A 23,086-nucleotide genomic window follows, 5' to 3' on the forward strand; every position below is an offset into this window, starting at 1 on the left:
GTAGTAAAAATGAAGAGCTTCACATATAAGGTCTACCAGAAAGTTCTGTCCATTTATATCACAACAAGTTTCGACATGTAAGAACATGTTTATTTGGTGCACGTGTGCCTATTTTTTTCACTTAATGTATACATACTGACGTACCAAATTAACTACAACAAAGTTGATTCACATTAGTCTTATGTGTGAAGTGATAGTGTACCCATGGCTACTGATAAAGTTAATTTACGCCACTGTATTGTATACGAATTTCAACAAGGAAGAAGTGCTACAGAAGCATGTAGAAATTTATTGAAAGTGTTTGGTGAAGGTACAGTTTCTGATAGGACATGCAGAAGATGGTTTGAAAAATACGAAACAGGTGATTTTGACCTTTCTGATAAGCCACGTTCTGGGCGACCATCTTTGATAGATGACGATGTTGTTAAGACCATGTTGAGCCCTGGCCGGTTGGCTCAGTGGTAGAGCATCAGCCTGGCCTGCAGGAGTCCTGGGTTCGATTCCTGGCCAGGGCACACAGGAGAAGCGCCCATCTGCTTCTCCACCTCTCCCCCCTCTCCTTCCTCTCTTCCCTTCCTGCAGCCAAGGCTCCATTGGAGCAAAGTTGGCCCGGGCACTGGGAATGGCTCTGTGGCCTCTGCCTCAGGTGCTAGAATGGCTCTGGTTGCAACAGAGCGACGCCCCAGATGGGCAGAGCATCGCCCCCTGGTGGGCGTGCCGGGTGGATCCCAGTCGGGCACATGCAGAAGTCTGTCTGACTGCCTCCCTGTTTCCAGCTTCAGAAAACTACAAAAAGAAAAAAAAAAAGCCCTGGCCGGTTGGCTCAGTGGTAGAGCGTCAGCCCGGCGTGCGGGGGACCCGGGTTCGATTCCCGGCCAGGGCACATAGGAGAAGTGCCCATCTGCTTCTCCACCCCCTCCCCTCCTTCCTCTCTGTCTCTCTCTTCCCCTCCCGCAGCCAAGGCTCCATTGGAGCAAAGATGGCCCGGGCGCTGGGGATGGCTCCTTGGCCTCTGCCCCAGGCACTAGAGTGGCTCTGGTCGCGACAGAGCGACGCCCCCGGAGGGGCAGAGCATCGCCCCCTGGTGGGCAGAGCGTCGCCCCTCGTGGGCGTGCCGGGAGGATCCCGGTCGGGCGCATGCGGGAGTCTGACTGTCTCTCCCCATTTCCAGCTTCAGAAAAATACAAAAAAAAAAAAAAGACCATGTTGGAGCAAGATCCTTTTCTGACAACATCGGAGATCACAGAAAGGCTTAATTCAGCTCAGCAAACCATTCTGGACCATATTCAGAAGATAGGATTGGTGTGGAAATATATTATTTAATAAAGTTTATTGATGGTAAGAAAAATTTGTATTTTGTTTTATTCCAAAAACGAACAGAACTTTCCAGTAGACCTTATATTTGCCAAGTCAAAGACTAGACTATTGTACTCACAATGCAAATTAATTTTACATTTTCCTTTTCAAAAGAATCTATTGCTGTGAACTCTGAGAACTAAAAAATGTTTAACTAAAAATGACGCTTCTTTTTATATTTGCTAATCAAGAAAATTTCTAAGTCCATAAAAGTAATTTAGCAACATTAACTCATAATTATAGTTTAAAATCTCATTCCTAAAGACAATTTAACAAAAGTGCTATGATTTCTAGAAATTTAACCTAATATAAGATATGAATCTTATAGTCAAAATGGTACACTCAGGAGTTATAATTTTATTGAAGAATTCAGAAGTTGATAACTTTTCAAGTACACTAGAAATCACATCACTATGCACTTAAAAATCATCTTTAAGAGGATTTTCTATGGACAAGCACTAGACATTTTCCCAGATTACTGTAAGAAATACATATTTTTTTTTTTTTTTCTGAAGCTGGAAACGGGGAGGCAGTCAGACAGACTCCCGCATGCGCCTGACCAGGATCCACCCGGCACGCCCACCAGGGGGCGATGCTCTGCCCATCTGGGGCATCGCTCTGTCACGACCAGAGCCACTCTAGCGCCTGGGGCAGAGGCCAAGGAGCCATCCCCAGTGCCCGGGCCATCTTTTGCTCCAATGGAGCCTCGGCTGCGGGAGGGGAAGAGAGAGATAGAGAGGAAGGAGAGGGGAGGGGTGGAGAAGCAGATGGGCGCCTCTCCTGTGTGCCCTGGCCGGGAATCGAACCCGGGACTTCCGCACGCCAGGCCGACGCTCTACCACTGAGCCAACCAGCCAGGGCCTAGAAATACATAATTTTTTAAATGCTAAAGAACAGGCTAATTGCCTGGCCTATGATGGTACAGTGGATAGAGCATCGAACTGGAATGCTGAGGTTGCTGGTTCAAATCCCTGGGCTTGTCTGGTCAAAGCATGTACAGCAAGTAACAAGCAAGCAATGAACAAACTAAAGCAATTATGAGTTGATAGTTCTCGTTCCCCCCTCCCTATATCATCAATAAATAAAATCTTTAAAAAAAAGAGTAAGCCAATCTTATCTGAAAATTATACTACCCGATTATCTGAAGGATAACCATACAACCAGAAGTATCAGAAAACGATGCAACTGAACTGTATTACACATATGCTCCATTCCAATGAAGACAGCTAATTCAAAAACGACTTACTCTTTGGGCTCTTTCTTTTAAATCTTGATCTTGAGCTAAAAATGATTCCAGTTTTTTCTGGACATCTATAAGTTTTTCCGGGTTGACTCTTTGGAACAAAAAGATAAAGGTTAAACTAAGACATCTCAATTTTGGAAACTTAAAATATAGTACACAGCACTTTCCTGGTCTCCTCATTATTTTTAAATTATAACATTATTTCTCACCTGTGAGCCAAATTAGAGTAAAATTATACTAGGCAGAAATTTGACTCTCTTGTTTATTATTAACAATGCAGGAAAGAGTGAAAAATCAGAGATGTCTAAACATCCCATGCCTAGTGAATGAAAGGTACTAAGGTTAATAGCGCAATTAGCATTGGTAACTTAAGTCTATAAAGTTAGACCCCAGCTATTTATGGAAGATGAAGAATCATCAAGGAAATGGAATAAAAGCTAATGCCATTGTGTATTTCTGTTTTCAGTCAAATACCAGAAAACCAACTTCAAATAAACAAGTAGCCAAGAACCATTAGTGTCAGTTTCCTTACTTGAACAGGAGGTAAAACAGAAGATGTTACTTAACCCTGCCCAGGCAGACTACAGGAATAAATGAAATTCTGGTTTCACAAAAGAAACCAGACCTGTTTTCCTGATTTTAGACTGAACTACTTTGTTCCTGCAAGGCTGGGAGGATGATAGGAAGTGGTAGATGAGGGAGTTTGAGCTGTTTTTGTTTTTTAATTATAGAAAATTTCAAAATATACAAAGGTAGACAACTTTCAGACTCAACAATTACCAGCTCAAAACCAATCTTGTTTCATCTAAACTCTTTTCCACTTCTGCCCTCAATTAAACAATCTTCCCAATTATTTTCCTCCAAATAAATGCAAGGGTGTTTCAAGGACCTCCATAAAAGTGAGCATCTGTTCAAGTCTGCTAACACTCAATCTAAGTATCTTCAATGACAGGGGAACACAATTCTCTGAAATGGACAAACAATCCTAAAAAGTTTCATCCAAGAGGTTTAATCCTTTCCACCATCAATGTCTCCTGACGTTAACAAGTTCTATTTTTCACTTTACTTTCTCCACTAAGAGTCTTCTGAAAAAGTTAAAAACAAACAAAAAGTCACAAACCAGACAAGAGACTAGATTAAAGGGAGGAGAGACTCAGGCTTATATCATTAAGCATAATAATTCCATGCCTTCATTATCCAAACAACAGCATTGTGACACCAAGTAGCTCTTACTTGATTTCCTTCACAGGCACCTTCTTCTGGAGGAGCTGCTGCACCATCCCTTTTTCTTCCGAAGGGAGCAAAATTAATAGAGCTTCACCATCCTCTTTATACCTACACAAAACAAAATCCCTTCCATATCAGTGCCATCTGCATTTTATATTTTAACAGTCTGATGACTAGGTAACATGTAAGCATTTTCACCTAATTAGTAAATATTAAGAATGTCATTATTTTAACTTCTGTGGCAACAGAAAACTGGGCTCTAAATAACTTTTTCAAATTTTCATCACTTGTTATATAATCCCTGTGACTTTGTTGCTATACCACAATAGATCTAGATCCGGCCCTGGCCACTTAGTTCAGTGGTAGTGTCAGGTTCACTTCCCCAGTCAGGGCACACAAGAGAAGTAACCATCTGCTTCTCCACCACCCTCCTTTCTCTCTCTCTTCCCCTCTCACAGACATGGCTAGATTGGTTTGAGAGAATTGGCCCCAGGCACTGAGAATGGCTCCATGGTCTCTGCCTCAGGTGCTAAAAGAATGGCTCAGTTGCTGAGCAATGGAGCAATAGCTCCAGGTGGGCAGAGTATCGCCCCCTAGTGGGCTTGCTGGGTGGGCCTGGTTGGGGAGCATGAGGGAATCTGTCTCTTTGCCTCCGCTCCTCTCACTAAAAAAATGATCTAGATCCTAAGAAACAAATCAATTAGAATTTCCCCCCTACCTACAGTAAGGAGACAATTTCTCATTCAAACCACTATAGCAGAGATTTTGAACTGGTGTGCTGCAAGATTTTTTTTTAAAGCATGCCATACTTGACTCTTTATTTGGGGCACTAACCTCTTTTTCCTTTAGACTGTCAAATTAAAAAAAAAAAAATGACAAGAGCCAACACAACAATAGCCATCTGGTGTAAATAAATCAAAATTATACTATTACATATATATATATATATTTATTTTTGGTCAGATCGGCAAAAAAATATGTATTTCTTGATGTGCTGCAGAATTTTTGTAATTAGTTTATGTGTGCTACAAGATAAAAAATGTTGAAAATCACTGCACTAGAATGTTGCAATAAAAGTATTCATTTAGCCTGACCAGGCGGTGGCGCAGTGGATAGAGCGTCGGACTGGGATGCAGAGGACCCAGGTTCGAGACCCCGAGGTCGCCAGCTTGAGTGCGGGCTCATCTGGTTTGAGCAAAAGCCCACCAGCTTGAACCCAAGGTCACTGGCTCCAGCAAGGGATTACTCGGTCTGCTGAAGGCCCGCAGTCAAGGCACGTATGAGAAATCAGTCAATGAACAACTAAGGTGTTGCAACGCGCAATGAAAAACTAATAATTGATGCTTCTCATCTCTCTTTGCTCCTGTCTGTCTGTCCCTGTCTATCCCTCTCTCTGACTCACTCTCTGTCTCTGTAAAAAATAAATAAAAATAAATAAAAATTTAAAAGTATTCATTTACTAAATATAGAGCCTAATACATTAAGGAAATCTAATCAACTTCACAGGAATTTGACTAACAAGAAATGGATCTCTACCCAGGCCTCCAACCACATACTTCCTTCCCCTGACCTAGTATGATCTTAATTCCTGCTGTACTCTAAGAAATGTCTTCATAAGCAAGCCACAGCTACTTACGCGTCTTGTGCTGCTTGACCACAGATTTCCCTGCTACCTTAGTGTCAATTACTACACGCAAGCAGTAAGACAGAATGAAATTGGGTATTTGTGAAAAATTTTTAAAGACACATATACAAAAAAATGTAATCTCAAAGCATTCTCTTCAGGGTTTATTCCATTAAATAAGAGGGGCAAGTTTTCATAGTTAACCAAATAAACTATTCACTGAGAAACTGTGCCAGAGTAAACTGAAGAACACAAGGAAACAGAAGAGGAATATCCCTGTCTTGTGTAATCTAACAATCCAAGTGACAAGAAAAGACAGACATACACAAAAGCAAGGGATTCAAAAAAGCCTGACAATGGTAAATGAGTTTAAAGGACAACCACAGCAATAAATGTCATGAACTCAGAAGTGAAAAGAGATCACTCAGGGTTAGCCTGAGAAAAAAAGAAACACAGCAGATAGAATTTGATGTGGGCCCTGAAGAGAAAAGGGAAAAAATTAAGGTACTAGAAAGAGGGAGAGTGGCATGAACAAAAGGGATGGAAACCAGGCAAACGGAGAACCAAAGGCAGAAGAAACTCTACAGAAGCCAGTATATATAAATACACGGCAGGAATGAGTGCTAGAAGGTACCTAGGAGTCTGGTTTGGGAGAAGCCCTGGACATCTCTGTAGAGAGAGACTGAATACCACCACCATATATAAGCAGAATTTTATCACCGAATGCTGCAGGGAAAAACTGACTTTGTTGACTTATTGTTCTGTACTATAAAGACTGAAGGGCAATTTTTACCTCACATGTTGACTTCAAAGATCCACTTCAATGCATAAGGTGATACTCCAGTGTAATACTTTTATAGAAGTGTGTGATGCGTGTGTATCTTCATTGTACACAGACATGTGGGAAAGTATGAAGTAAATTAAAACTGTTAAAAGGTTTAATTCATAAATTCTTTTTAAAATAAGGGGTGAAGAAACAGACATAGTCTGGCTGTCACAGAGCTTACAGACTACAACGGACATGAAAAGCAATAAGTAACAGGTGGTGTGAGTGTTACGACAGACACACAGGAAGCTATGAGAACATAGAGGGTAGAGTTCTACTGAATGTAGTGTAGGAGTCAAGAAAACTGCCCTAAGGAAATGATCTCTAAGAACTGAGCCCCAAAAACCAATCAGAAATTAATCAATTATAGAGAGTCAATTTGAAAAGGCAGCAGTTGAGAGAGTCAAGTTTTATTTTCTTCATGCTTACTTGCTTTTTCTAGGTTTTCTAAATGCATATGTAAAAAACAGGATGAAGCCTGACCAGGCAGTGGCGCAGTGGATAGAGCGTTGGACTGGGATGCGGAAGACTCAGGTTCGAGACCCTGAGGTCGCCAGCTTGAGCGCGGGCTCATCTGGTTTGAGCAAAAAGCTCACTAGCTTAGACCCAAGGTCGCTGGCTCAAGCAAGGAATTAGTCTGCTAAAGGCCCGCGGTCAAGGCACATATGAGAAAGCAATCAATGAACAACTAAGGTGTCGCAACGAAAAACTGATGATTGATGCTTCTCATCTCTCTCTGTTCCTGTCTGTCCGTCCCTATCTATCCCTCTCTCTGTCCCTGTGTAAAAAAAAAAAAAAAAAAAAAAAAAAAAAGGAAGAGTAAGACTGACCACACAGTATTTACTCCTTTTACTACATGTATTTCATTAATTGAAAAACTAGTACCACATACCTTCTTCATTGTATTTTAATAGACTAATATGACTCAAATGTTTCATCTTCATTTCCTATGAAGAAATATAAATTTAAAACATCCCCCCAAGCAGTACTGGACTAAACTAACTAATGGTAGAAATTATTAGTGTATGAAGTAATGAGGCAACAGCCTGAGCAGACAAAATATCTAAGACACATCACAACTTCTGAGACTCCAAGATTTCACCAGGGACTAGGTTCAAGGACAGAGAGGACAGAGAGCAGTTAATTCTGACCACTGTGCAGTAAGTACACTCCCTAAAATTAGTCTTCAAGGCAGCTAAACTTGAGGCAAAGTCAGTAAAAAGGCTTATTTTATGAGGCCCAAAGAAATGAGGAAAAAGGGAGATCAGTGGGTTGAGGATAAACAACCCTTTTAACATCCTATAGACAAATAACAGAGATGGAGAGAAAATAAGTAGGCCCCCAACTCCACACAGGACCAGAACTGCAGCAAAGGGAAGAGAAAGCTCGAGGATATCACAAAGGCATCTGCTAAAGGTCTCTGGTCTTCAGACTGAGTCATAAGCAGGAATAGCAAGTCTAATAATCTACATCTATCTTATCTACCCGGTTCTGCTCCCAGGAAGATTCTCAAAGAATGAGCCACGATTCAAATCACAAGAGGGCCATATCCAAACCTTTTCAACTATACCTAACAGAATATACAGATAAAGGCTGCACAAAGTTAAGACAGATTGCAAAACTGAAATTTAGAAGATAAAGATCCCCAAAGGAAAATGAAAAAAAAAAAAATGTCCAAAGTTGAACCCTCCAAGGCAAGCATGTAATAAAAAGACCACTAGCCGTTTTACCAATTTTACATCACACACAGCCTTTCCCAGAAACAATGGAAAGCACAAATTATCTCCCACACACCAACACCCAAAAATTTCCAATACGCTTTTACTTCAAAAATAAAAGTACTCTTAAAAAGAAGGCATAAGCACATTTAATTTTTTTAATGCTTACAAGAATAGTTTGCCTATGAGCTAGCTTTTACATTTAAAAATATTCAAAGCCTGAGGCTTAAGTATATGTATAAAGAGAAATAAATGTTCTTTATAAGACCTATATTTTTGAAACTCCAAATACTTAGACAAATTATTTTAAGAGATATTCTACATACCATATAAAAAGCCCAGAATCTAAAACAACAAAAACCTTACTTTCACCATCAGTAGTAATTACTATGTTACATTTATACAGCTCTTTAGAATTCATATAGAGCTTCATTTTATATTAAATTGCCAAACTTAAAAGCAAGAAACAAAAAATAAAGTTCCTGAATGGCCCAGAAGATATGTAAGGGGGCCCTGATCACTATATATCAGAGACTTAATTTCCAATTCACTGCTTTGTTCAACTATTCCAGGATTCCCTCCATAAAGAAGATCAAAATCGTCTGCTATCAAGAAACTACCTCTACTTCCTAGAGCTCCCTAGTATTCCTAGCTAAATTGGAGATCCAGATCTTTGGCTTTTGGACTCCAACAGTTAATTTCTCTACTTGAAATAACCTTGAAGCTCTGGCCAGTTGGCTCAACAGTAGAGTGTCCACCGGGCGTGTGGAAGTCCCAAGTTTGATTCCTGGTCAGGGCAGACAGAAGTGACCATCTGCTTCTCCACCCCTCCCCACTCTATCTCTCTCTCTTTCCCTCCTGCAGCTATGGCTCAAATGGTTCGATTGGCCCCAGGCACTGAGGATGGCTCCATGGCCTCAGTCTCAGGCACTAAAATAGCTTGGTTGTCAAGCAATGGGGCTGCAGCCCAGCCAGGCAGAGTATTGCCTGGTAGAGGTTTGCCAAGTGGATCCCGATGGGAGCACATGCACGAGTCTGTCTCTGCCTCCTCGGCTCTCACTTCATTAAAAATAAATAAATAAATAAATAGCCTTGACAGATGCTATGATCAGAGGAAGAAAAAAAGCCTTGTCATTCTGTAAATAGTTTGCCTTCTACTCAAAAACTGTTAATCCTCAACTGCTCCAATTCAGATTTTCCAACACAAACTCCATTCTGGATGATCTTTACCCTCTAACCCTACTCATTCCTGCCTCTTCTGCAACCACATGATATAACAGTGTTCACAACTGCCCAGCCATCCTCGGTTCTGCAAGCTTGGTTCTCCAGGTTACAAATCATAAAAGAATATATTTAGAATAGTTCTGGTTTTTTTTTTGTTTGTTTGTTTCTTTTCATTTTTCCGAAGCTGGAAACGGGGAGGCAGTCAGACAGACTCCCGCATGCGCCTGACCGGGATCCACCCAGCATGCCCACCAGGGGGCGATGTTCTGCCCCTCCGGGGCGTCACTCTGTTGCAATCAGAGCCACTCTAGCGCCTGGGGCAGAGGCCAAGGAGCCAGCCCCAGCGCCCGGGCCAACTTTGCTCCAATGGAGCCTCGGCTGTGGGAGGGGAAGAGAGAGACAGAGAGGAAGGAGAGGGGGAGGGGTAGAGAAGCAGATGGGCGCTTCTCCTGTGTGCCCTGGCCGGGAATCAAACCCGGGACTCCTGTACGCCAGGCAGATGCTCTACCGCTGGCCAGGGCTGTTCTTTTTTTTTTTTTAATTGCACAAACATATATTTTAAAATGATCTAGTTGGTGGGATTTGGGTGTTTAATTGCCATAGTCTAAATCTGTACAGTGAATAAGGATTACTTTATAATAAAACACAAGTTATTAAAAAGCAAGTAAAAATTTTAAATACTTTTAAAAAAATCTACATCTTATGCATCATCCTTACTTCATTAACACATCCTAGTACTACCAATATTAGTGTACATAGTGTACTTCCTTATTCTGACCATTACCTTTTAAGACATGTCTGAATATGCTTTTCGTACCTAACACACACATCATTTATACCTAAAATCTGGCCATTAACTGGTGCATGAACAAATTAAGTAAACCACTAAGACTGTATTAGTACATAAAATATTAGATTTAGAGTCAAGAGAACTAATTTCAAATCCCAGTTGTACTACTCACAACTTTGGATAATAAATCACTTTATCACTATATATTACTTTTTTTTTTTACTTACAAGTTATACATTTTAAATGAAATGACCTAGGTCCCTTCACGATCTAAAATTCTATTCCTGCAACTACTAAAATATTGGTATTTGTTCACAATACAAGTGTGATAAGAGGCTGGTCACACTGCTTTCCACAGCCTTCCCTCATCTCCCCGGCCTGCATCTCCCGTCTCCCTGCGCCTCAGCCCCAGCTGGGCAGCCAGCCCCCGAGTTCCTGCCCCTATGGGAGAACAGTGCAGTCAGCCATGCAGACGCAGGCATCAGAGTCCGACTGTTCTGTTCTTCCTGCACAGCATGGTACAAAGGAGAGCTTATTCCAGGGAAAAGGGTGTTTCTGACTCACAGCATATCTAAAAACTCTACACTAGATTTAAAAAAGAAAAAGACACGGGACTACTCTGGGAAAGACAGAGTAATCTTGGAAATATGAACTGGTATACAGCAACAGGCTCAACAGTTAGACAAAGGAAGTTCACCATCATATAACAAAAGAAACCAAGCTGGCTAATATGCACTGCATTCTAAGCTTCTAGCAAACTACTAACTTACAGCATTCACAGGGTAAAGGTAGAAATCATTAAACACCATCAAACTGTCCCCAGAAAAATGTTTTTAAAACACTAGGTTTTTAGTAGCTTTAGAACAAAAAAGAAAACCCATTTAAAAGCAGTACTGATACCAGCTAAAATTATACTTTCAGGAAACTAATTAGCTACAATTAACCCTATTTTACAAGAGAAGAAACTGAAGCTTAAAGAGGTTTAATAACTGTTCCAAGGGTACACAGCCATTAGATAACAGAGCCAAACCGAAGTTCTTGACTTTTAAGAACAGTGCTTGATCATCTAGGAAATCTCTGTCTCTCACAGTCCAAAATACATATTTTTTTTTCAAAATACATATTTTTTAATGCATGATCACAAGTGGTAGCAAACTAAAGTTACCTACTTTCATTCTCCGAGTACATGGCTTCCATGCAGTCTAGAAGCCCTGCATGGGAGGAGCAGCCACTAAACCTCATTAAATTAAAACGGCTGATTTGGGTACACGGGCAAGAACAGGAGTTACAGAGGCAGAAAGACCTGAGTAGAATCCTAGCCCTGGAACTTCCTGAGTGAGCTCAGAAACATTTTACCTCAATCTCAGAGGAAGAGTTCCCTAATAAGATCTCGATCATAATGCTATTAAAAGACTAAATGATTTCATTCAATTATTCATTCAGATATTTACTGCGTGTTAAGAAGTGGCTGAGCTACAATCCAAGCACTCCTTGTATGGGTGCAGGGGAAGGGAGGGGTCTCCTCAGCTTAAAAATATTTTAAAAGAAATAGTCAAATCTCATAAGCATGCTGGTGACAGGCCTCCTTGGGAACAAACACAGTAAATTTGCTAGTATGAGAGCCCTCATCCCTGAGATCAGGATGTACCAAATTTGCTTATAGTCTATAGATTCAAGAAGTAGGTCACAACGGTCAACCTTGTAACTGAATATACCACTGGCCCATCTGTGTAAGTGACAGGCCACACTTATCGCTTAAAGACTTTAAGGTTACTATGGGCCAGAGCACACCTGATGTTACAGGAACGGGCCTATGCAGCCATGCTGGAAGTCCCAGACCTTTCCTTGCCTCACATATATCTTGTGATTACCTTTATCCTCGAAATTACTAAAATTTGATATTAGGTGCATTAGGCAGCTTCTAAAATGGCTCCCAATAATCTAGGCCTCCTTGTGTTCACATCCTTGTAGTCGCCCCTGGCAGTGAATTATGCTAATTTGTGTAACCACTAGAATACTACAGATAAGATGGTGTGACTTCCAAATCTCCTCATAAGTGATTGCAGCTTCCATGTAACCACCCCCCTCCCTCCCGTTCCCCTCTCATTTGTTCTCTTTGATGAGGCTGGCTTCCATGTTGCCAGAAGCCCTATCAGAGGATGACCACATAGAAAGGAATTGAGATACACCTCTGACCAACAGTCAGCATGGAAATGAATCCTGGCAATAAGCATGTTAGTAAGCTTGGAATGGGGTCCATCCCAGCTAAATCTTATATTTTCTTTTTGTGTGTGTTTCTCTGAAGTTAGAAGCCGCCGGGAGGCAGTCAGACTGCTGCATGCCCCAACCGGGATCCACTCAGCATGCCCACCAGGGGGTGATGCTCTGCCCATCTGGGGTGTTGCTCCATTGCGGCCAGAGCCATTCAATCACCTGAGTAGGCCATGGAGCTGTTCTCAGCGCCCGGGCCAACTTTGCTCCAATGGACCCCTGGCTGCAGGAGGGGAAGAGAGAGACAGAGAGGAAGGACTGGGGGAAGGGTAAAGAAGCAGATGGGCGCTTCTCCTGTGTGCCCTGACCAGGAATCAAACCTGGGACTCCTGCACGCCAGGCCCACGCTCTACCACTGAGCCAACTGGCCAGGGCCCCAACTGAATCTTAGTGCTATGTGACACCTTGACTGTAGCACAAAAAAAAAAAAAAGACTGCTTGACCAGGCTGTGGCGCAGTGGATAGAGCATTGGACTGGGATTGGAGGCTCCAGGTTTGAAACCCTGAGGTCGCCAGCTTAAGCACAGGCTCATCCAGCTTGAGCATGGGCTCCCCAGCTTGAGTGCCAGGTCACTGGCTTGAGTGTGGGATCATAGACATGACCCCATGGTCGCTGGCTTGAGCCCAAACGTTGCTAGCTTAAAGCCCAAGGTTGACAGCTTGAGCAAGGGGTCACTCGGTCTGCTGTAGCCCCCCCACATCAATGCACATATGAGAAAGCAATCAATGAACAACTAAGGAGCCACAATGAAGAATTAATGCTTCTCATCTCGCTCCCTTCCTGTCTATCTGTCCCTGGCTGTCCCTCTCTCTGACTCTCTCTCTCTGTCTCTGTCAAAAAAAAAAAAAGACTAAACTAAGTTTTAATAAAGAACATGTGGACTGATCAAGAGCCAGAACACCCAGATAGCCACAGAAACTGTAAAATACAGTTCTTGCCTTAAGCCATTCAATTATGCGGTAATCTGTAAAACTGAAATAGCTAATTAATATATTAGGTAGATCTCCATGCATCTGATTTGAGAAACTGACTGTGTTATCTCAAGTGTCTCCTCTGTGTCAGACCCATTTCTAAGCCCATGGGGAACATCAATTAAGTAGACAACCTTCCTTGCTTTATGAAGCTGAACATTCTAGTAAAGAGAAAGAAAAGCAAACAATAAATATAAGTAAATGCGAGGGAAAAAGAATATAGAACAAGGTAAGGAGGAACGGTTGGGGCAGGGTAAGAAAGACAGCCATGTGGAAACTTAAGGAGAAAGCAGATAATATGAAGGCCTTAAGACAAAAACATGCCTGGCATGTAGGAGAAACATCAAGACCAGTGTGCAGCACAATAAACAAGTGGCAAGTAACAAGAGACAGGGTTGGAGGAGGGTTGCATGGCATAAGCCCAGAAGGTCACTGGCTTTTACTGAATGAAATGGGAAGCCATCAGAGGACTGACATGATCTGCCCTGTGTTTTAAAAAGGATCACGGTGGCCTGACTTGTGGTGGTGCAGTGGATAAAGCATCAACCTGGAACACTGAGGTTGCTGGTTCGAAACCCTGGGCTTGCTTGGTCAAGGCACATATGGGAGTTGATGCTTCCTACTCTTCTCCTCCCACCCAGTTCTCTCTCTCTTTCTCTCCCCTCTTTCAAATGAATAAAAAAATGTTTAAATCTTAAAAAAACAGTAATAAAGGATCGTTGTGCCTGCTGTGTTGAGAACAGACAGCGGGAGAGCAAAGGGGAAATGCTTAGAAAATAAAAGACTCCTAAGAAATACCATCCCCGTTACCTACCTCAACAGCTAGACTATCATATTCTACCCCAGCTCCTCAATGCTCCTTGATGTAAAATAAAGGATTGACTTTGACCCTTTTTTAAAGCCTTAAATTCTAGATACCAACAGACAAAGGCAGAAGGCCACATCAGGAAGCACCAGCCTCTATACAGTGGGAGGAGACTGAAACTAGAATCTTCATAAGTCTAAGCTAAAGGAATGGAAAAAGTAAGAATTTTCACTAGCGAAGACTGTTCTTATCTGAAACCTGAGGTACACACTGTAAGCGTCCATAAATTAATGCTCATGAAAATAGTTTTTCACTTTCACTATTTCAATTTACAAATCAATTATAGACATTTAAAATTTTGTCTTCATTAGCTATTCTGTCAAGTATTTTCCATAAAACCACCCTCATAAACTCTTCACAGCTTATCACATTAGAAATTTAAACCACTTCCATCTGCATATTTGCTGCTGTTGATCTAAACTGCTGTGAATGTGCAATGCAAAGAGCTGTCCTCTGCTGCCCCCTAGTGGAATCACATCCTGCTACTTAAATCACTCCCAAATGAAATCAGAGATCCACAAAAAGCAGCTGGAATATTGCTGGATTTTACCACTATTCTGGAAAACAAAACGGTTTTATACATACACACACATACACACATACATCTTTTATATATAAACACCCAACTGTTTTTATAATACAAAAGTTACATTAAGTCCCACCTTCTACCCACAGACCCTCACTCCCCCTAAAGCATTTAAAAATTAGAAGTATCTGGTGTATAACTACTTTTAATTCCCAAACCTTTATTTTCAACTGGGCATTTTTATAAGAAGCAGAAGAGCTTTATTTTGTGAGTACCAAAAACTATAAGCCCTAAGGACAATCACTTTTAAGTGGCAGAAAGTATCACAAGATATACCTTTATAAAAGTAGATTAGGATCCCCTGCCCCATTTGTTTCTAAAGATCACTATGCAAAGAAGGGTATGGATGGTTAAGGAACACAGAGGGAAATTTTTCTCAATTGCTAAAGATGGAAAGAATTTTAAACAGGTGAATAAATTAAAGTAAGTACTTCAAGGCGGCAAGTACCTGAATCACACTTCATTTTCACTTAGCTAAAATACAGAAAGGGAAAAAAATTATTTCCCCAAACCTTACCTATTTTGCCACAAAGTACTAAATTAATTTCTCTATATTCATATATATTTCAATTGCAACAGCAAACGCTATCTGGCAGCCTGGTTTTAATTACAGCATATACACAGGATTTTTAATTCATTTCAATTTTTAATTTAGCCTTTATTCAATTCAATTATCCAGGCTCATGGCCCACAAAATTTTCTAATTATCTCAAAACCCATCAATGGCAACTTTTAAGCTGCAATTTGGTCATTTTTTATTAAGCTGCCAAAGAGAAAATAAGCATTACATATCCTAAACCTCCCCACTCACCATACAGCTGCAAGTGTCAAGTCAAAGTATTTTTAATTGGTTATGATGGATCAAACAAGCTTGTACTTTAAAAATTAATGACCACATTAGAAACAGCATTACAATAGTTTTTCAAATTAGTGTTCTCTCTCTTAAAACACAATCAATTGTGATGTTGTTCTACCTCCTCTTCGTATCTACAGCCATAAAGACCAAGTTCATGTTCACCACGGCATGTTCAGCTATATAACATTTTTAACAACTTCCCCTGGAAACAAGAACCCCAAAATATTTCCCTTAGTGGACATTTTCCTGAAGCACTAAGATGTTCAATAATCTTCATATAGGAACAATAATTTTAAAATACTGCTACATTTACTCTATAAAGGAATCAGTTTGCCCAGTCCATATCAATACCAATGGCACATCTAAAAGCCTGTATGCCCCTGGTACGATATGCTAGTCAGAGACCAGATTCAACTTTATCTACCTAGAAGCCCACAGGACCACAAAATGCAAGTGTGTGTATGGGTACCTGTACAAATTCACACGTTTTGAACATCTGTTTAGAATTAAACAATGGAGAAACATTCAGACAACTACCATTTAAAATTTCTAAATATCTCACTATGAAAGATAATCTGAACATGTACCGAACACATCAAAGACCACTGATGCACCGTGCACCTTCTTATAAAACAAAAAACAAGAGGCAAGATGGCGATGGAGTAGGCAGATGTACCAACATCTACCTCCCAGAACAAAGTGGATTACAACTTAATTTTAAGAATCAACATCTGGAAAAACCAACTCTGGACTAAACTAAGAGGACTCTTTAAACAGGAACACTGAAGAAGCCACACTGAGACTGGTAGGAAAAGCAGAAACGCGGAGAGGGCTGCCCAGCTCCCAGGAGCAAACAGCAACCCGGAGGGACTTGCATGGTGGGAAGTGAGTTTAGCGGAGAGGGGAGGGTCCTGGGCCCCAGGAACAAAGCCCCAGCCTGCAGCCCCAGAGCCTAGAAGAAGCGTATAGACAGTGTTTAGCTGTGAAACAAGTCAGGATACTGTTTGTGAAAAAAAGACAGATTTCTCAGACCCAGGATTCTTCTTAAAGGGACCGCGCAGAAAACCTCTCTCACAACCACTCACCCGGGACTCCAGGGGACGGGGAGAGAGGAGAGGACCAGAGTAGCAGAAGAGAGTATAATCTAGGAGGCACAGGGAGAAACATTTTGAGAGACAGCCACCCTAACCCCTGGGCTGAATCGCCCCCCGAATCTAAAGTGAACATTTCCTCTGGAATCAGCAATAAACAGCAAAGAAAAGCAGGACACCAGCCAAACAAGTTCTTCCGTGGTACTCAGAGCAGAGTTGCTTAGAAGGAGGGAGCCTTCAGAAATACAGTATTGAGTGCTGAGGTCTGAGCAGCAGCGCCCCCACCCACACTGCTGAGGGCTCGCTGGAGGGTGGGCAGCAGCGGGACGTGGAAGTGCAGTACCATCAGAACGAGCGAAAGCCAGGCTGGCCACAACTGAGGACTGGCATGAGCTCAATCTCCCAGGACAAGGGCAAAAGGGGCGCACAAAAGCGGTCCAACCCAGATGCAGGTCAGGTGAGCAAGAGCAGTCCTGCCTGCAGTCCCACCCACAGGGGAAAGGTAAAAGCCAGAAAACAGGTGGAGGCCCGCGGCAAAGCATAGGTGCGCAGCCTTGCTTGCGGTGCGGAGGCTTGTGGCCCCAGCACAGCATGCAACCTCACCTGTGAGGCGGGGCGAAGGCAAGGTCCGCCAAGGCTTGTGGACCGGGCACGTGAACACAGCCCCTCCCGTGGAGGAGAAGTGAAACCACAGCGACAGCCGAAGCAGGCCAGCATGGGCAACACCCATACCCAAACACCCAAGGCAGCAGCAGAGGGGGTGGTGGGCCTGCAGACAGACCACACCTACTAGGGAACATAGAGGCCACACCTATTGGACTCCAGTGGCCACACCCTTCTTATACACAGACTGAATGGGAAGGCAGAGAAATGCAACCAAAATTAATAAAGAGAAATCCCCAGAAAAGGACTTAAATGAGTCGGATATAAACAAATTACCAGATGCAGAGTTTAAAATAATGATTCTTAGGATGCTCTAAGATCTTAGAACAATAGATGGACATAACAAACACCTAAAAAAAGATAGCAAGTATAAAAAAGGACATTGAAATAATAAAAAAGAATCAGTCAGAAATGACAAATACAATATCAGAAATGAAGACCACAATGGAAGGAATTAAAAGCAGGATGATGAACCTGAGGATCGAATAAGCAAGTTAGAGGACAAGATAAACGAAAGCATGGAAGCAGAGCAGGAAAAAGAAAAGAGACTCAAGCCTGACCTGTGGTGGTGCAGTGGATAAAGCATCGACCTGGAACGCTGAGGTAGCCAGTTCAAAACCCTGCACTTGTCTGGTCAAGGCACATATGGGAATTGATGCTTCCTGCTCCTCACCCCATTCTCTCTCACTCTCTCTCTCTCTCCCCCCTTTCTAAAACATGAATAAAAAAAAGATAATTTTTTCAAAAAGAAAAGAGACTCAAAACGTCTGAAGAAACTCTAGGAGAGCTTTGTGACAACAAGAAGAGAAATAACATCTGCATCATAGGGGTTGCTGAAGAAGAGAAAAAACAAGGGATAGAGACTTTGTTCAATCAAATCATAACTGAAAACTTCCCTAAATTGATGCAGAAAAAAGTCACACAAGTTCAAGAAGCACAGAGAATTCCATTAAAGAGAAACCCAAAGAAATCTACACCAAGCACATCATAATTAAAATACCAGAGCTAAGAGATAAAGAGAAAATATTAAAAGCTGCTAGAGAAAAAAAGACTTATCAACTACAAAGGAACCCCCATAAGGATGACATCCGACTTCTCAACAGAAACACTTGAGGTCACAGGGAATTGCAAGAAATATTCAAAGTAATGCAGAGCAAGAGCCTACTTTATCCAGCAAGGCTATCGTTTAAAGTTGAAGGAGAAATAAAAAGCTTCCCAGACAAAAAAAAAATTCAAGGAATTCATTACAACCAAACCAATGCTGCAAGAAATGTTAAGGGGCCTGTTATAAACAAATCAAGGAGGGAAAAGAATATAGCAAAAAGAGGAATACAGCTTTAAAGAATAAAATGGCAATAAACAACTACATATCTATAATAACCTTAAATGTAAATGGATTAAATGATCCAATCAAAAGACAGAGTAGCTGCATGCATAAGAAAACAGAACCCATACATAAGCTGTCTATAAGAGACACACCTCAAAACAAAAGATGCATATAGACTGAAGGTAAAAGGATGGAAAAAAAATATTTTGTGCAAATAGAAATGAAAAAAAAGCTGAGGTAGCAATACTTATATCAGACAAAATGGTCTTTAAATCAAAGGTTATAGTAAGAGATAAAGAAGGTCACTACATAATGAGAAAGGAAGCAATCCAACAGGAAAACATATCCATTATCAATATCTACGCACCTAATATAGGAACACCTAAATATATAAAGCAGACATTGATGGATATAAAGGGTGAGATCAACAACAATACTATAATAGTAAGGGATTTCAATACCCCACTAACATCACTAGATAGATCAAGAAAAAAACTTAACTAAGAACCAGCAGACTTAAAAGACACACCACATTAACTGGATTTGATAGATATTTTCAGAACCTTTCAACCAAAAGCAGCAGAATATACATTCTTTTCAAATGCTCATGGTACATTCTCTAGGATAGACCACATGTTAGAGCACAAAAGCGGTCTCAACAAATTTAAGAAGATTGAAATCATATCAAGCATTTTCTCAAATCACAATGGCATGAAACTAGAAATCAACCACAACAGAAAAACTGAAAAACACTCAAACACTTAGAAACTAAATAGCATATTATTAAATAACAAGTGGGTTAACAATGAGATCAAAGACGAAATAAAGAAATTCCTAGAAACGAATAATAATGAGCATATAATAATGTGTCAAAATTTATGGGATACAGCAAAAGCAGTACTGAGAGGGAAGTTCATAGCATTACAGGCATACCTTAAGAAGCTAGAAAAAGCTCAAACAACTTAACCGTGCATCTAAAAGAACCAGAAAAAGAACAGCAAATAAAGCGCAGAGGTAGCAGAAGGAAGGAAATAATAAAGATCAGAGCAGAAATAAATAACATAGAGGCTAAAAAAACAATACAAAGGATCAATAAAACCAGGAGCTGGTTCTTTGAAAAGGTAAACAAGATCAATGAACCTTTAGCCAGACTCACCAAGAAAAAAAGAGAGAGGACTAAAATAAATAAAATTAGAAATGAGAATGGAGAAATAACAACTGACACAATAGAAATACAAAGCATTGTAAGAAAATACTATGAAGAACTGTATGCCAAAAAATCAGACAACCTAGATGAAATGGACAAATTTCTTGAAACATATAATCTTTTAAAAATCAATCATAAAGAATCAGAAAACCTAAATAGACCAATTACAAATGAGATTGAAACAGTTATCAAAGAAACTCCCAACAAAAGCCCAGGGCCGGATGGCTTCACAAGTGAATTCTACCATATATTCAAAGAAGAACTAACTCCTATCCTTCTCAAGCTATTTCAAAAAATTCAAGAGGAAGGAAGACTTCCAAGCTCCTTTTATGAGGCAAGCATAATTCTGATTCCAAAACAAGGCAAAGACAACACAAAGAAAGAAAATTATAGAGCAATATCCCTGATGAATTTAGATGCCATAATTCTCCAAAATATTGGCAAACCAGATCCAGCAATATGTTAAAAAAATCATACACCATGATCAAGTAGGGTTTATTCTGGGGAGGCAAGGCTGGTACAATATTCATAAATCAATCAATGTGATTCATCACATAAACAAAAAGAAGAATAAAAACCACATGATAATTTTAATAGATGCGTAAAAAGCATTTGATAAAGTCCAGCACCCATTCATGATCAAAACTCTGAGCAAAGTGGGAATACAGGGAACATACCTCTACGTAATAAAGGCCATCTATGACAAATCCACAGCCAACATCATACTCAGTAGGCAAAAATTAAAAGCAATCCCCTTATGATCAGGAACAAGGCAGGGGTGCCCCCTTTCACCACTCTTATTCAACATAGTTCTGAAAGTCCTAGCTACAGCAATCAGACAAGAAGAAATAAAAGGCATACAAATTGCAAAAGAAAAAGTAAAACTATCATTTTTTGCAGATGATATGATATTGTAGATAGAAAACCCTAAGGTCTCAGTCAAAAAACTACTGGACCTGATAAATGAATTCAGCAAGGTGGAAGGGTATAAAATTAATACTCAGAAATCAGAGGCATTTTTATACACCAACAATGAACTGTCAGAAAGAGAAACTAAGGAAACAATCCCCTTCACTATTGCAACCAAAAAAATAAAGTGCCTAGGAGTACATTTAACCAAGGAGATTAAAGACTTGTACTTGGAAAATTATAAAACATTGATAAAAGTAAACAAGGAAGACACAAACAAGTGGAAACATATACCATGCTCATGGTTAGGAATAAACATCATTAAAATGTCTATATTACCCAAAGCAATTTATAAATTCAATGCAATACCAATTAAAATACCAATGACCTACTTCAAAGATATAGAACACATATTCCAAAAATTTATATGGAACCAAAAAAGAACACGAATAGCCTCAGCAATCTTGAAAAGGAAGAATAAAGTGGGAGGCATCACACTTCCTGATAGCAAGATATACAACAAGGCCATTGTACTCAAAACAGCTTGGTACTGGCATAAGAACAGGCATATAGATCAATGGAACAGAACAGAGAATCCAGAAATAAACCCATACCTTTATGGACAACTGATATTTGAAAAGGCGGTAAGAGCATACAGTGGAGTAAAGACAGCCTCTTCAACAAGTGGTGTTGGGAAAATTGGACAGCTACCTGCAAAAAAATGAAACTAGACCACCAACTTACACCATTCACAAAAATAAACTCAAAATGGATAAAAGACTGAAATGTAAGTCGTGAAACCATAAGCATCTTAGAAGAAAACGTAGGCAGTAAGCTCTCCGACATCTCTTGCAGTGATATATTTGCTGATTTATCTCCACGGGCAAGGGAAATAAAAGACAGGATGAACAAATGGGACTATATCAAACTAAAAAGCTTTTGCACAGCCAAAGACAATAAGAACAGAATAAAAAGACAAACTACACAATGGGAGAACATATTCGACAATATGTCTGATAAGGGATTAATAACCAAAATTTATAATGAACTTGTAAAACTCAACACCAGAAAGATAAACAATCCAATCTAAAAATAGGCAAAAATAATGAATAGACACTTCTCCAAAGAGGACATACAGATGGCCAATAGGCATATGAAAAAATGCTCAACATCACTAATCATTAGAGAAATGCAAATTAAAACCACAATGAGATACCACCTCACACCAGTCAGAATGGCGCTCATCAACAAAACAACACAGAATAAGTGCTGGCGAGGATGTGGAGAAAAGGGAACCACTGCTGGTAGGAATGCAGACTGGTGCAGCCACTGTTAAAAACAGTAAATTCCTAAAAAATTAAAGATCGAAATGCCTTTTCACCCAGCTATCCCACTTTTAGGAATATACCCCAAGAATACCATAGCACTGTTCCAAAAGGAGAAATGCACTCCCATGTTTATGGCAGCATTGTTCACAATAGCGAAGATCTGGAAACAGCCCAAGTGTCCATCAATGGACGAGTGGATTAATAAGCAGTGGTACAGGCCCTGGCCAGTTGGCTCAGTGGTAGAGCATCAGCCTGGCGTGCAGAAGTCCCGGGTTCGATTCCCGGCCAGGGCACACAGGAGAAGCGCCCATTTGCTTCTCCACCCCTCCCCCTCTCCTTCCTCTCTGTGTCTCTCTTCCCCTCCCGCAGCCAAGGCTCCATTGGAGCAAAGATGGCCCGGGCGCTGGGGATGGCTCCTTGGCCTCTGCCCCAGGCGCTAAAGTGGCTCTGGTCGCGGCAGAGCGACGCCCCAGAGGGGCAAAGCATCGCCCCCTGGTGGGCAGAGCGTCGCCCCCTGGTGGGCGTGCCAGGTGGATCCCGGTCGGGCGCATGCGGGAGTGTGTCTGACTGTCTCTTCCCGTTTCTAGCTTCAGAAAAATACAAAAAAAAAAAGGCAAGCAGTGGTACATATATACTATGGAATACTATGGGGCCATGAAAAAGAAGGAAATCTTACCTTTTGCAACAACATGGATGGACCTGGAAACTATTATGTTAAGTGAAATAAGCCAGGCAGAAAAAGAAAAATATCATATGACCTCACTCATTTGAGGAATCCAATGAACAATATGAACTGAGGAACGAAATTCAGACAGTGGAGAGATCAAAGGGACCAGAGGAAAAGAGGGCAGAGGGAAAGGGGATGATAGTGGGGGATAAACCTGAAAAGAATGGGGGGGGTGCTATCAGGAGGGGGACAAGGGATATGTTGAAGGGAATATGGGGAATATACTAGAATCTATGTAAACACAATAAATTAATATAAAAAAATGGAAAACAAGGC

The 23,086-nt window shown here is 40.8% G+C and overlaps 1 protein-coding gene and 1 non-coding gene across 2 annotated transcripts in view; both read right to left on the reverse strand.

The window, feature by feature from the left end:
• Nucleotides 1–23,086, reverse strand: part of DDX10 (DEAD-box helicase 10) — a 338,420-nt gene that overhangs the window by 255,042 nt on the left and 60,292 nt on the right. The window contains exons 10-11 of the mRNA XM_066247305.1: nt 3,833–3,934; nt 2,603–2,690 (exon numbers count right to left, since the gene is read on the reverse strand). Coding sequence (XP_066103402.1) covers nt 2,603–2,690; nt 3,833–3,934 — 190 coding nt within the window. The remainder of the gene's footprint in view (nt 1–2,602; nt 2,691–3,832; nt 3,935–23,086) is intronic.
• TRNAA-GGC (transfer RNA alanine (anticodon GGC)) lies at nt 2,142–2,217 on the reverse strand. The gene has a single exon. It is a non-coding gene; the product is annotated as a tRNA-Ala (tRNA).

This window comes from Saccopteryx bilineata, chromosome 1, assembly GCF_036850765.1.
Source record: "Saccopteryx bilineata isolate mSacBil1 chromosome 1, mSacBil1_pri_phased_curated, whole genome shotgun sequence".
NCBI lineage: Eukaryota > Metazoa > Chordata > Mammalia > Chiroptera > Emballonuridae > Saccopteryx > Saccopteryx bilineata.